Source organism: Salvia hispanica, chromosome 5, assembly GCF_029641045.1.
Source record: "Salvia hispanica isolate PSC_SH4W2 chromosome 5, Shi_PSC_v1, whole genome shotgun sequence".
In the NCBI taxonomy this organism is placed as follows: Eukaryota; Viridiplantae; Streptophyta; class Magnoliopsida; order Lamiales; family Lamiaceae; genus Salvia; species Salvia hispanica.
Window position 1 is genome coordinate 19,188,997 of NC_142696.1, and position 13,555 is coordinate 19,202,551.

A 13,555-nucleotide genomic window follows, 5' to 3' on the forward strand; every position below is an offset into this window, starting at 1 on the left:
GGACGAAAAAGGAAATAGTGCATACTCTTCAGGGACGGGAGGGAATATTAATTTTAGATGAAATGTGAATAGAATGAGTTAGTGGAAGGTTAAACTCTATTACAATTTATGGTAAAAATGAACCGGAACTTTTATTTGCGGACGATCTAAAATGGAAAACATGACTCCTTTTTGCAGATAAAGGGAGTACATATTTTCATTGATCAAGTTTGTATGTGTATTATTTTTTCAACTTTTCACGTTGTTTTGATTCAAATTGAACTGAATTGAATAAAATAATGTATACATTATATACAAATTTCTAAATTTATAATGTACTATTAATATATTATATTATTTAAAATAGGGAGATAATGTACTCCCTCCGTCCCAGATAATTCGACCCAATATTCTATTTCGGGCCGTCCCACATAATTTGTCCCACTTCACTTTTACCATTTTTGGTAGTGGACCCCACATTCCACTAAATCATTCCTACTCACATTTTATTATAAAACTAATACTTTAAAAATAGGACCCACGTTCCACCAACTTTTTCAACTCACTTTCCATTAGGTTTCTTAAAATCCGTACCGGGTCAAAGTGTCCCGAATTATCTGGGACGGAGGGAGTAATACAATTTTTATGTGGCTTAGTTTGGATTATAAAACTGCTTGCATTTTAATTGGTGATATATTTTGTGAAGATACAATTTACTATAGAATCTCCCAATCTAATGGATGCTTGCATTTTTATAGGTGATATATTTTGTGAAGATCCAATTTACAAATTTACCCAAAACTAAGGGTACATCCAATCTATTGAATATTTTTCCACCTTGGATGGAATACATTATTTTTTATCTATTATTATTATATATTTTTATTCGTGGTTGCTCCATGTATTTGAAAGAAATATTTAGGAAATAGAATAGTGCATTATATGAACAAATTTAGTTCCACCTTGGATGGAATACATTATTTTTTATATATTTTTATTTGTGTTTGCTATATGTAATTGAAAGAAATATTTAAGAAATAGAATAGTGCATTATATGAACAAATTTAGGAGATTCTGTTATGAGTAAACTTATAAACATTTTATATCTTGTTGATCTAAATGTTCACAACACTCACATTTATATGTTCACAACATACACATTTATTAGTCTCGTTTCAAATTATCGAATTTTCCATTCTAATATTTTATTATATATCTAGATTTTTCTATCAAATTTTAGCTAATTTTATCATAAATATCCAGATATTTTTACTATATCAAATTTATCTTTTATTCCAACAAAGTCAATATATAAGTGAACTACAAAAATGGTCCATGAATTATGGATTTATCTCGTCCATAGTCCTTGGACTTTAAAAATATCATCAGTAGTCCCTGGACTAAGAGTGTCTCCCATGGCGGACGTCCGCCGTAGTGAAGGGGAAGGGCCACGCCCGTCCCATGTCCTCGCCCCTCATCCCGACGTCCTACCTGACGTCCGCCGTAGTGGCGACGGTCCGATGTCCGAGTTAATTTTTTTTTTTTTTTTTTTTGTAAAACTCTATAAATACGGCTCTATATATACGGCTCGTTAAATTTCGTAAATTTGAAACGTATAAATTGAATAATTGTGATTTTATTTTATTGCGGGAAGTCCTAGTGGAAGTCCTACATTGTGCAGTGAGATGAGAAGTCCTAATGGGAAGTCCTAGTGACGTGGCAAGAGGTTTTTGTGGGAAGTCCTAGTGGAAGTCCTAGTGGGAGGGGCGCCACCGGAGACACTCTAAGGGTTTATTTTGAAATTGGTCCTTTTGACTATTTTTTTTTCGAAAATGCCCTTTTGAGCATTTTGGCAATTTCGTCTTTCACATTTTAACTGTTTCAATATGATATTATTTCAATAATGTACTAAATCTGATATTATTTTAAAATTATCTTCTTCCATTTGCCATCCTTCACTTTATTTTATTTTTTTCATATTAGATTTAATTTTATAAAATTAAATTTAAAATTTAGATTTTTAAATATCAATAAAACTATATATTCTTAATTAAAACTATATATATTAATAAAACTATATATATATATATATATATATATATAAAACTATATATATTAATAAAACGAAATTGCTCAAATGCTCAAAAGGGCATTTTCGGATAAAAAATAGCTTAAAGGACCAATTTCAATATAAACCTTTAGTCCATGGATTAGTGGTGATATTTTTAAAATCCACGAACTATGTGCGAGATAAACTCATAGTTCAGTTACCATTTTTGTATGTATATATATATAATAGTGCTTTATTTTGTAATGAAATTGATAGTTAATCCCTCATTATATTCATAATTATTAATTTGTCAATAAATCAATACCCATCTGTCCGCGAATAGGAGTCCTGGTTTACTTTTACCAAAAATGGTAATAGATCTCACTTTCCACTAACTCATTCCACTCACATTCCATTAAAAACTAATATATACAAGTGAGACTTGTATTTCATTAACTTTTTTCCACTCACTTTTCTTAACATTTCTTAAAACTCGTACCACCAATAAATGAGACTCTTAATGGCGGACGGAGAGAGTACTTCCACTCAATTCCACATTTTGAATTACATATCAAAAGTAAATAATTAGAACTCTAAACAGTTACCGTAAAAAATTGGACACTTTTACCAAACACTACTACATAATTTGTTCAAATTCAATTTCATACTATAATTTTTTACTGAACAAAGGATTTGAAATTACATTATAATTCAATTCGTTCGAATTCAATTCCGTAAAATTATAATCACAATTAAATTACAATTCCATGTATCGAACGAATTCTTTGTAATTTCAAAATTTTCTAGTGACATTTACACCCCTATAAATGTATCGACGTGAAAATTTGAGGTTTATTCTATGTCATTAAAATGACGTCATTTCATGTAACTATTTTTAAATCATTAAAACTATCAATCAGAAATTCTAATAATACTATGGAATGCATAATTCATTTATTTACATGCCAATATCTCTTATTAATGGGTCTCTTTTTGACGAAAACTATAGCACGTGTGGGCTTTATTTATTAATTCTATGGTTTTTTTTAAATAATGCCGATGATTTGTACGCTCAGCCTAAGAGCCCGTTAACTTGGGTTCAGAACTAGTGGGTTACAACCTGATTTCGTTACATTATGAATTTTCAATTACTTTGAATTTTATTTCGTAGATCCTTTTTTTTATTAGGTCTTTTTAAATTCTTTATGCTATATCATTTGGTCCTTCTTTGTTAATAATATTCCTTTTCATCTATTGTTACTGGTTAAAGTACTAAATCTAATTTCATTAGTTGTGGTGGCAACATAATTTATAATCGCTCCATCATAATTTATACACCATTCGTCCGTCGACGGACTTAATAGAAATGCTGGTTTTCCACTTCGATTTGATGTTCATCATTATTGATTAAGAACCCAGTTCACTTTATAAACAAATATATCTAGCATTTTAATAACTCATTTTATTCACATTTTATTATAATTAATACTCATATAAAATGACTATTTCCACAAATTTATTTTCACCATATTTCTTTATCGTGCCAAATTCTATTTATACTTTTAATCGTGGATGGTGGGAGTTGAGGAAAGGAAAGGTTGTCTTCAAAAGTCATCATCCTAATTTATACAATTAATAAAGATAAGATTTAAATAATAGAGAAATTTTAAAATGGAAATGATCGTTGCAATCAAAACGTTATCATGTTAATTGTACTATCACAAATAAATACTCCATCCCAACTAAATATATTCCATCTAATTCTCTCTGTGCACATTGCCCCAACAATAGTATATTAACATAACTTTTTATTAAATAAATGTAAACACATGCTGAATTAAATTAACATCCACATCATTATAAGGAAGAAGAGGTTGAGTAGAAACTGCAATGTCTTAGTTTGTTAGAGTATTCATTCGCGATTAAAAGCCCCAATTGAGTTTATCATAAATTTTAAATACAAAGAAAAGTAAATGGAAAATATAGTGAAATGTGTTGTGAGAGAACCAATACTCTTAATCGTGACGGATCGAAATGGCAAACTGGAACTCTTAATCAAGGACTAAGAGAGTATTTTTTTTCCTTATTTTATTTGTTTTTACATTTTCTTTTTCAAGTGTAATTGATGTTGAAACTCATGTGGCGCCAACTTTCCTGATAATGTAAACGGACAAAACTGAATTACGAATATGTGGAGTTGAGCCTCGGTGGCCCCAAACGGAAGCCATCATCCGAAAAAAAGGGAAAAAAAGGGAGAAAAGAAAAATAAACCCCAAAGCTCAACGGCATGGCTCTCTGCTTCCAAATTCCCCCTTCTTCAATTAAATCACAGTTGTTTTCCAATCGCAAATTCTACACCAAAAAACCCTCCAATTTTGTCACAATTTGTTGCACCCACAGCGAAGGGGTTGAGAATGCAACCAGCAAACAGCAAAAGAAGATATCCAAACAGTCCTCATGGGAAGTCGAGGACTCTGAAGGCAAAGATTATCTCTACAGACTTGGAGCTGAGGCCGACAACATGAACATCGCCGTTGGAGCTAGGGCTGGCATCATCGATGATCTCTTCACCGGCAATTTCCTCGGCAAAGACTGTAATCACTAACTAATTTCTGTATATTTTTAAATTGGGAATTAGGTTCAATTGATTATCTTGATACTTATGTTATTGGTCTAATTTGCCAGCGGATATTGTGTTTGATTATCGGCAAAAGGCAACGAGGTCTTTCGAGTATCTTCAAGGCGATTATTACATTGCGCCTACTTTCCTGGTATATTATTGTGTTAATGTCTACTTTTCCGGACTTCATCGTTCGATTCAACTATTTTTCTCATCCATTTTCACTTCCATATTGCAGGATAAAGTTGGTAAGGAAAATGAGATTTGGGGCACAAAAAAGCACTTTGTAGCATATGCACGTAGAATGCGCTTTATCAACGAATGCACGATACAGTGACCTAGAATTCACATTTTCTAATTAGCATCTGTGTATATGATGGTATCAATGGAACTTGTTTCTAACCTTGAGATATTTGTTTACAGTTTTTATTTCATAGGCTAGTACCGCCGTTATTTCTACTTAAATCACCGCTGTTCAAATTCTACATCGATGTGTTTCGGATACTTGATAGTTCTATTTTCGACTAACTTATTTAGAAAACTGACTTCACAGTTGGCATTTGTAAAGTCTATGAGTTTCCAATTTTAAAATCTGAGATCATGTCTTTATGGTGGTGGAAACTATTTGTGGTAGTATAAGATTGAACATTATTGTTGTTTCTTTTGCAGTTGTCCACATGACGAAGAACTTCATGGCTCATCTCCTCAATGTCAGAGTTCCACTAATTTTAGGTCAGTATACTTTGTCATGCGTAAGTATAATGTCAATCATGAAAAAACAAGTTACCATAGATATAGGATTAAATGCGTAGCATAATCAAAAAAAGTCTCCAAATGTTTCCATGCTGTTGATAACTTGTTATTTTGCACATGGAAAGAAAATGATTTTGTCTATCGTTACTCATAACATTACACTTGTAATACTTTGATTATCTTATATCTAATCCTGGAAGCAAATCTATTTTGCACACAGTTTCACATTTCTGCAATATCTACATTTAGCAGCAACTACATTTTGAATTCGTCTACACAATCTTGACAAGGTTACTAACTCTAAAGAAGAAAATCATTGATGTTATTGTTTGATTCCATCTGTGTAGAATACAATTATCTGAGAAAAATATTGAAATTGTTCTGTCGAAGGAATTTGGGGAGGGAAAGGACAAGGCAAAACTTTTCAAACCGAACTTATTTTCCGTGCTTTGGGGGTCGAACCTATCATCATGTCTGCTGGTGAATTGGAATCTGAAAGAGCAGGTTAGTTTTTCTAGTGGTGTTTATTTTATACTAGTATCTGTTTTGATACTAAGTGATACTATTTGAGAAAAGAGCTTTCTTGTGCTTTCTACAGGAGAACCAGGAAGATTGATACGTGAACGGTACAGAACTGCTTCTCAAGTGGTCCAAAACCAAGTTAGCTACTCACTAAATTCATAGTCATGCATCTTCAAAGTTCTGAATTTTTTTTGGCCGTTCATATTATTATCATTATTCCAGCATGTAATTTGGTTTCTAACGAAGATGATATCTTTATTCTACCTGATTTTAATTGAAGATATATAGACTATAGAAACAGAAGAATGGAATAGAAAGTATTCAGAAATCTAAAGACAGCACTAGATATTCATGGCTTATATTATATGTGTTATACTGTTATGGTAGGAGCATCTATCTTATGTATTTTTGTAATTATGTATCTGGAAAATAGGGAGAAGCTTCGTATTTCAGTGAATTTATATGTCGGAATACATTCTTCATTTGGAGGCAATGTAATAGTGACTTGGAAAAGCCTATCTGATCGTTAAGAGAATCTGATTGAGTATCGAAATCACAAACAAGCTAATGACACTTTTTTGGAATGACTAGTTTTCTCTCCTATCCTTTTCAAATTGTCACTAAAGATAGAATTATTAAATGAAAATAGCTAACAGCTTCCCAAATCTAAACTCCTAGGGCGTAAGTGAGTTGTTTGTCATGCCATCTACTAGAAATGAAACTACAAAAAACTTGATTCTTTGGTTAACCAATATTAATATTAGCACTGCTCGACTTGCAAGAACGTGAGCCATCAAGTTAAATATGCTGAATGCAACTTTTTGTTGACAAACTTTTTGAGTTGGTCTTTTTCGGAAATCTGCAACCGGGTCGTAAGTTAGCTTCTCATGTACCTTCAGTCAGCTGGCCTCTTATATAGGAGGTTGCTGGTCTCTACTATGAGGGGGTTGGTTTAAGGAGTTGGATAGGTGACTTTCATGATATATATTTATGTGGGGACTTAAGTCATTACTTGCCAAAAAGGAATATTTTGTTGATATTTTCTTAAGTTGTGAGTTGATGATGAAATTATCCTGAACTGACATTTGCTTACCCACTGATACACCTAGACACTGTGCCATTGAAGTATGCTCTTATATTACATACATGATGCCCCAAAGCTATATTACATCTTAAGCCTTGAAAGTTATAATTAGAAAGAATAAAAAAGGACTATATTCAGTTAGATAACTATCTAGATATACATCGCAGGTCATGTAACTGACCCATTATATCTCTCTTTACTCCTCCTTTTTATATTTTAAGAGTGAGCAATTAGTCTTGATTTTTCCCAAAAATACAGGGGAAAATGAGCTGCTTGATGATTAATGATATTGATGCTGGCCTGGGTATATTTGGTGAGATGAATTCCTGTTGAAACTCTTGACTGTATTCCACTTATTTAAAAAATTCCTACCAGATCTCGTATGTACTTCAATATACTTTTCTTTCTGAAATTTTAGAACAAATAAGTTGAAACATTAACGTGTACACTTCAATTCCCACAACCAGGTAACACACAAATGACAGTGAACAACCAAATTGTGGTTGGAAGTCTCATGAATTTAGCAGATAATCCTACAAGAGTAAGTATTGGGCAAGGTTGGAGAGAGGCAGATATTACTCACAGGATCCCAATCATCGTCACAGGAAATGATTTTGCAAGAATTTATGCTCCATTGATCCGTGATGGAAGGATGGATAAGTTCTACTGGTAATAATTGATATGACATGTGATAATGAGGCTACGATTTCATCTGTTTAAATATGCATGTAGCACTTCGTTCCAGCACATTATGAGTAAATTATCCACCATATTGCACTAGATACCTCAACGGAATCCTTCTTGAGTCCTCAGGGTCAAGTCCAGTTGGTGTAAAAGATCTTAATATGGTAGTATTTTCCTGGATAAGGTTCACAGTGTAAGGTTTCTACTCCTCCTGACAACGGTCCCCGCTATGGTTTACCTTATCCACAAAACTCTAGGTTCTCTCAGGGATGGGAGTCATTCTTTAATAAAGGTTTTTTGAGCTTAGGAACCAGAATATGTGATGCTTATCAATCCTAGCATCCATATTCTTCAATTATAAATGTTTAAGAAAATTAACTGTGAGTAAATTTATTGGCTTTAACTTGTATGTTTGTGAAACAAATATATGCAAAAAACATTGTGTAAAATTCTTTTTTTAGGTGAATATAATCAGAATTGGTTTGAAATTTCTAAACAATTATTATGTTCTAGCCAAGAATAATGTTCTTGCATTGCATCTTGTGTCTTAAAATGACCAAATCTAGATATATGTAAATTTTCTTGTTTCTTAGAATCAGGTTATGTTTTACAGGCAGCCTACAGAAGAAGATATTGTAAATATTGTTAGTAGAATGTACGAGAAGGATGGGATAACTAAGGATGAGGTTGTCAGCATCGTGCAAGAATTTCCCAATCAAGGTGCCAATCCATTCACTTTTGTTTCCCATGTCTTGGTGTTTATAAGGTTTATCAGTAAGTTCACCTTGTTGGAGGACCCCATTTTTGTCTTTGAAGTAAGTTTGATTGGATACAAAGACATAGCATGACTCTAAGCTAATTTTAGTCTAGATCTAATTTGCCTCGTTCATTTTTCTCTTCATTCTATAGTAAGAGTTTCTCTAACAACAAGTCCTAAAACCATATGGATTATCCCTTGGTATGTCTTTGTTGGGCGATTATCAATAAGCTGTAGCATTCTTTTACAAAACTTCCCCAAGTAACATATACTATGTCCTTATAAAATATCATTGCTTTAGGTCCAACGCATATATTAATAAGTTGTACTTTGGAAGCTATAGATGTAACAAAATTCTAAAACAAACCTCTAAAAACATTCAGTATTCCAGACTCCGGGCATATTATAATGTGATGAATGACACAAGGTGATAGTTGATATATTATCTATACGTATACTGAGTTTTCCACATTTTTTGTTTATGTTTTTGGCAGCACTGGACTTTTATGGTGCTCTTAGGTCAAGAACATATGACCGCTCAATCCTAGAGGTAATAAATTGTTGAAAGGTTCATCTGAATTGTATTCAGCTTCAGTTTACCTACCACTCTATTGAAATGACTTTTGCTTTTCCTAATTATGTTCACAAAATAAGCTTTTTTCTCATGAAGATATTGTTGTGATCTTTTGTCAATTTGTCAGCAAAGAATTATTTGAATTAACGAGATGCATAATTGTGGCCAGGTCTATATAATCATATCATAGATTGGATAAGAGATAAATTGGAGATACATGCCAATGTTTGGATAAAAAGTACATCGTCATCAATAAATCTGTGTTAAGAAGATTACAACATAATACTATCATACATTCATACTTCAATTTTTAAAGGAACTGCTAGTATTTTACTTTAGTTTTTATAAAAGCATCGGTAGTTGTTTCAGTGTTCTCATCTAAATTTGATTAAAAGAAACAAAAGCTCTTTGGACCAGATCATATTACTCGGCTTTAAAACTAATGAGAAGCTTACTTTCTCACTATGCAACTTTTGTGGTGCCCTTTTTTCTTTTGTTCATGTTGGTTGCTCTAGTGTACTTATATGCTCTAATATGTATGAACTGTCTGGATGATTGAACTAAGTATATTTTTTCTTCTTTCTTACTCCTTTTCATGCGCCAGTGGGTAAATGATGCTGGAGGTGCTGAAGATCTTGGTACCAGACTTCTGAAACAGAAAAGGGATGGAAAACTACCAGTATTTACGCCTCCACAGGTATACAATGAGTTTTGTTATTGCTTAGATCATTTGCAATTTCTTTTCTTCATGTGGATTGTCCAATCTTTTCATATTGTTAAGGCTTATCGAACATTGTGAAGTTGAATTAAGATCATTTAGGCTACTAATTAATGTAATTTCATTCAAATTATTTGAGATGTCAAGAATACTTTGAACTGATAATCATAACATCTAAATGTGATGAAGATAAGGTGGGAGGCAAGGTTTTTGTAATTAATCTTATGAGGAGAATAATTTGTCAGATTTGAGCACTATCTAATGCAGATTTTGCCAAAGTTCAGTAACTTACATGCTATTAACCTTCACTTAAAAAATGTTGTATTGATATTTCCAAAAGCACTTGGGTGAATGTGCAACTCAATCATGGGAAAAGATCAGTGAAATGAGGTTGTTGGCAGCATGATAAGCTACTAAAGAAGCCAATGTTACCATAAGTTTACTGGTTTTTACAAGCATCATATCATTGTGATACTTTCAATTGTTTTATCGCGTAGTAATCAGCATGTGTTTGCATGACTACAAATGCAGCAAACCCTGGAAGCATTACTTGAATCGGGATATGATCTCATTAAAGAGCAGAAGCTAATCATGGAAACCAAGCTTTCCAAGGAATACTTGAAAAACATGGATGATGAGCCAGTTTGATAACTCGCTCGTGCTTTTCCGGTGCTATGTAATCCTTTCTTCTTACACCGTATATAACCTTCCTAGCTAAAATGTGACAGATGCTCAAATCTTGCATGCATCCCGGAAAAAGGAGAGAGATAGATAGAACATCCATTGTAGAAATGAAAATGCATGCAGTTTACTGCCATAATATTCATGATTTTTCCACCATTCCTATTTCAATGGATATATGTATTTTTTTTATAAGTTATAACTTCAACATCATATTATAAATTTTGTAACATCACCCATGAATTATCATCTGCTTCATGAAAGATGAAGGTCATTACTTTTCGATGCATTCTTGAATATGTGAGTGAGAGTGTCACTTGTTCTATATAATTTCAACATAAATTATCAAATTGAGTCTATCAAACTTAATAACTAAGTATCATAAAATCAAATTTGATGTAATTCACCAAATCCAACAACATTGAAGGTGAACAACAGGAATTGGGAGAAGTGCAATGTTTTGTTTGGAAAGATCGAGTAAAACCGGCCGTAGATCCGAAAAGTTGTCTGGAAACACGCTTGTCCTGAAGTCAAATATAGAGGCCAACCAAAGTCAAAATAATATCATCCAAGTTATGGGTTTAAAACTTTAAAATTCAAATGGAAGATGTGAGACTGAGACACACATGGACAACGTGTCCAAATCTGATTTTATTTCATGTACTAGTATTTAATATTAGTAGTCGATAAAATTAAATAGAAAAAGAAAATAAAGAAGGCACCGTTATAAACATAAAAGCAATCCTCGTATGTCTTAGAAACAGGAGAGTCTCAACAAGTGTGTTGGTTTGTGCATCTACACATACCTATATATTTTACTATATAAATATATCATCAAATATTAAAGCCAAGAGCGGCGCAAGGCGATGGAATGGTGGCGGAGAGTTTGGTGCGCTGTTTCTTCTCGTCTCAGACCTCATAAAACTGGTTTCTCATCACTCTTTTTGTTCTTGATAGTCAGTCTCTTAACTCACGAATTTCTGCGGAAATTAAATTTTTCATTTGAATTTATGTAATTTAATTAATATTGCAGGCAGAGGACTTGTGAAACTCCACGACGACATTCAAACATGTGGATACGAGGATGTACAGATTATGTGGGAAATGTTGAGGGCGACGGAATTAAAACATAGTAGTAAGAAAAAAGGTGGGCGGTTTTGTACAAACAAAGTCTCTATCTAAATATATATGAGGATATTAGTTATGTTAATGTTAATATGAAGGATTGGCAATTTGGCAATTTGGCAATTATCAATAACCACATGCCTAGCCTACATATGTCTGTCAATATGCTTCTAATTCCCCTTGAGCTTGCATAGTGGATGCTCAAAAAGTACTCATGGTCTTTGTTTACCAATAATCAATGATAAGAGGGCTTTTGATGTATTATCATCTAGAAATCCGTTGGTAATTAAATTTATCAACATACTTCTTACAAAAAGCATGGGCCGCAAAAAATATTGTTGGTAAATTTTAACAAATGAACAGTGTCATCTTTTGTTTAAAAATGAACAGTGTCATCTATCAGTGTGTTGGTTTCTAGAATTACAAGATATAAATCGGGCGTAATTCAACCCAAAAGAAGGAATACAGAAAAAGAACTGAAACGAAATTACAAATACAAATTCAAAACTGTGAACCGTAAAGTAGGAATTAGCCGAGTCGAGGAGGTCTCTTTCCGCAAGACTAGATACGCCCCGGTAGTGCTTTTCGGATTGGTGTTTCGTCCCCAAAGATAAAACGGCTACGTCTCTGGTGAAGCAGACCGCTATCAATAGAGCTCCGGCGAACTGGATGGAGGAGAGGGCAAAACTTTCGACAGAAAAACAATGCCGAGAGAGGAGAGAGTGTATGATGCAAATGCTATGTGAATTCTAGTTTCTAGTGTGTTAGAATGCTAGAATGACTAGCCTATTTATAGGCTTAGTCCACCTGCAGGGGTCAACAGCCATGATGGCTGTCATCATTGCAAGACCGTACCGCCGATCGTTGAAATTATAATTAGTCAAAGTCCATTGACCGGGCATAGATTCCAACATGGTGAATGTCAAGCGTTATTACCGCGTTTATTGACGTATATGTCCGTCGGTATATAAGTGAATTTGTTGATGCCGTTTACCGACAGCTTTATCCGCTATTATATACTCTCTCCGTTTTTTAAAAATAAAAACTCTTTTCTTTTGGTTTGTTTCCTAAAAGAGTTAAGGAGTACTATTTTGGTTCTAAACATATGGTCGATTTACAATTTTGGTCAAGAACATTCACTTTTTTAAAATTGAATCCAAAACATACGAAAACGTTGTCGAATATGTCCTTTTTTTAACGGTTTCCGTCATTTTTACGGTCAACCGTCAATTAGTCCAAATTTGACTCGATTAGACTTAATCTGAGAATATTAGTAGGTTAATATTAAGCTAATTATTTTGCTAAATAACTCAATTTTTTTATATTTGAATTTGAATAACAAATCTTCTAAATTCACTTAATATCTCTTAACTTTTCATTTGAGAAAATAACGAAATGTCAAACTGTCTCTTCTATCTCGTCACTCTCCTAAGAAACCCTACTTCCGATTCTAACCAAGAACCAGCCGATTCTGACCGATTATTGTGTTGGTTACCATGAGTTGGAAGTCGTCGTACCCAAACTTCTGTTACAGCGACGGTTTCGCGACGTGAAAGTTACATATACGAGGAAGAGGAAGTCCACACATCTGCCTGAAAATGAAGCCGAAGAAGGTCCGTCGGCTACTTGTAGTTCTGAAAATAACTATTCTTTGAAGCAAAACGAACAAGGCCCGTCAGCGGCGGCGGGGTTTCTGTGTTCTTCTAACCCTAGTTCTCACGCGGAAGTCCATTCTTCTCCGGTTCCAGAAGTTGAAGACGACATTGATACTTGGTTTCGCTGGTTATTCGGTTTTGATTGTTTTTGGGTTCTGATGGTGTTAGGGTTGATGCATTGCCTATGACAACATTTTATTTGATGTAATTCAGCATTGAGTGTGGTTAAATGTTCAGGACCAATTCGAAGTAAAATGAATATGAAGGACAACTTTGTTTTGTAATTTATTGTCCATTTATTGTCTCAATTTGATATCAGTTTATGACATAAATTATTGCCTCATTGTCGACGA

At 33.4% G+C, this 13,555-nt stretch overlaps 1 protein-coding gene and 1 long non-coding RNA gene across 2 annotated transcripts; both read left to right on the forward strand.

Moving 5' to 3' along the window:
* The first annotated feature begins 4,247 nt into the window (after positions 1–4,247).
* On the forward strand, positions 4,248–10,617 carry LOC125186722 (P-loop containing nucleoside triphosphate hydrolases superfamily protein). Its single transcript, XM_048083154.2, has 12 exons — positions 4,248–4,623; positions 4,715–4,800; positions 4,888–4,897; positions 5,319–5,381; positions 5,793–5,906; positions 6,001–6,062; positions 7,267–7,321; positions 7,476–7,677; positions 8,306–8,412; positions 8,944–8,999; positions 9,628–9,720; positions 10,273–10,617. Exons 1-12 carry the CDS (start codon positions 4,317–4,319, stop codon positions 10,387–10,389), a joined length of 1,272 nt encoding a protein of 423 aa, XP_047939111.2. The 5' UTR covers positions 4,248–4,316; the 3' UTR covers positions 10,390–10,617.
* Positions 10,618–11,157: 540 nt separating this feature from the next.
* On the forward strand, positions 11,158–11,644 carry LOC125191304 (uncharacterized). The gene is made up of 2 exons (XR_016130215.1): positions 11,158–11,378; positions 11,456–11,644. It is a non-coding gene; the product is annotated as an uncharacterized LOC125191304 (long non-coding RNA).
* The last annotated feature ends 1,911 nt before the right edge of the window (positions 11,645–13,555 follow it).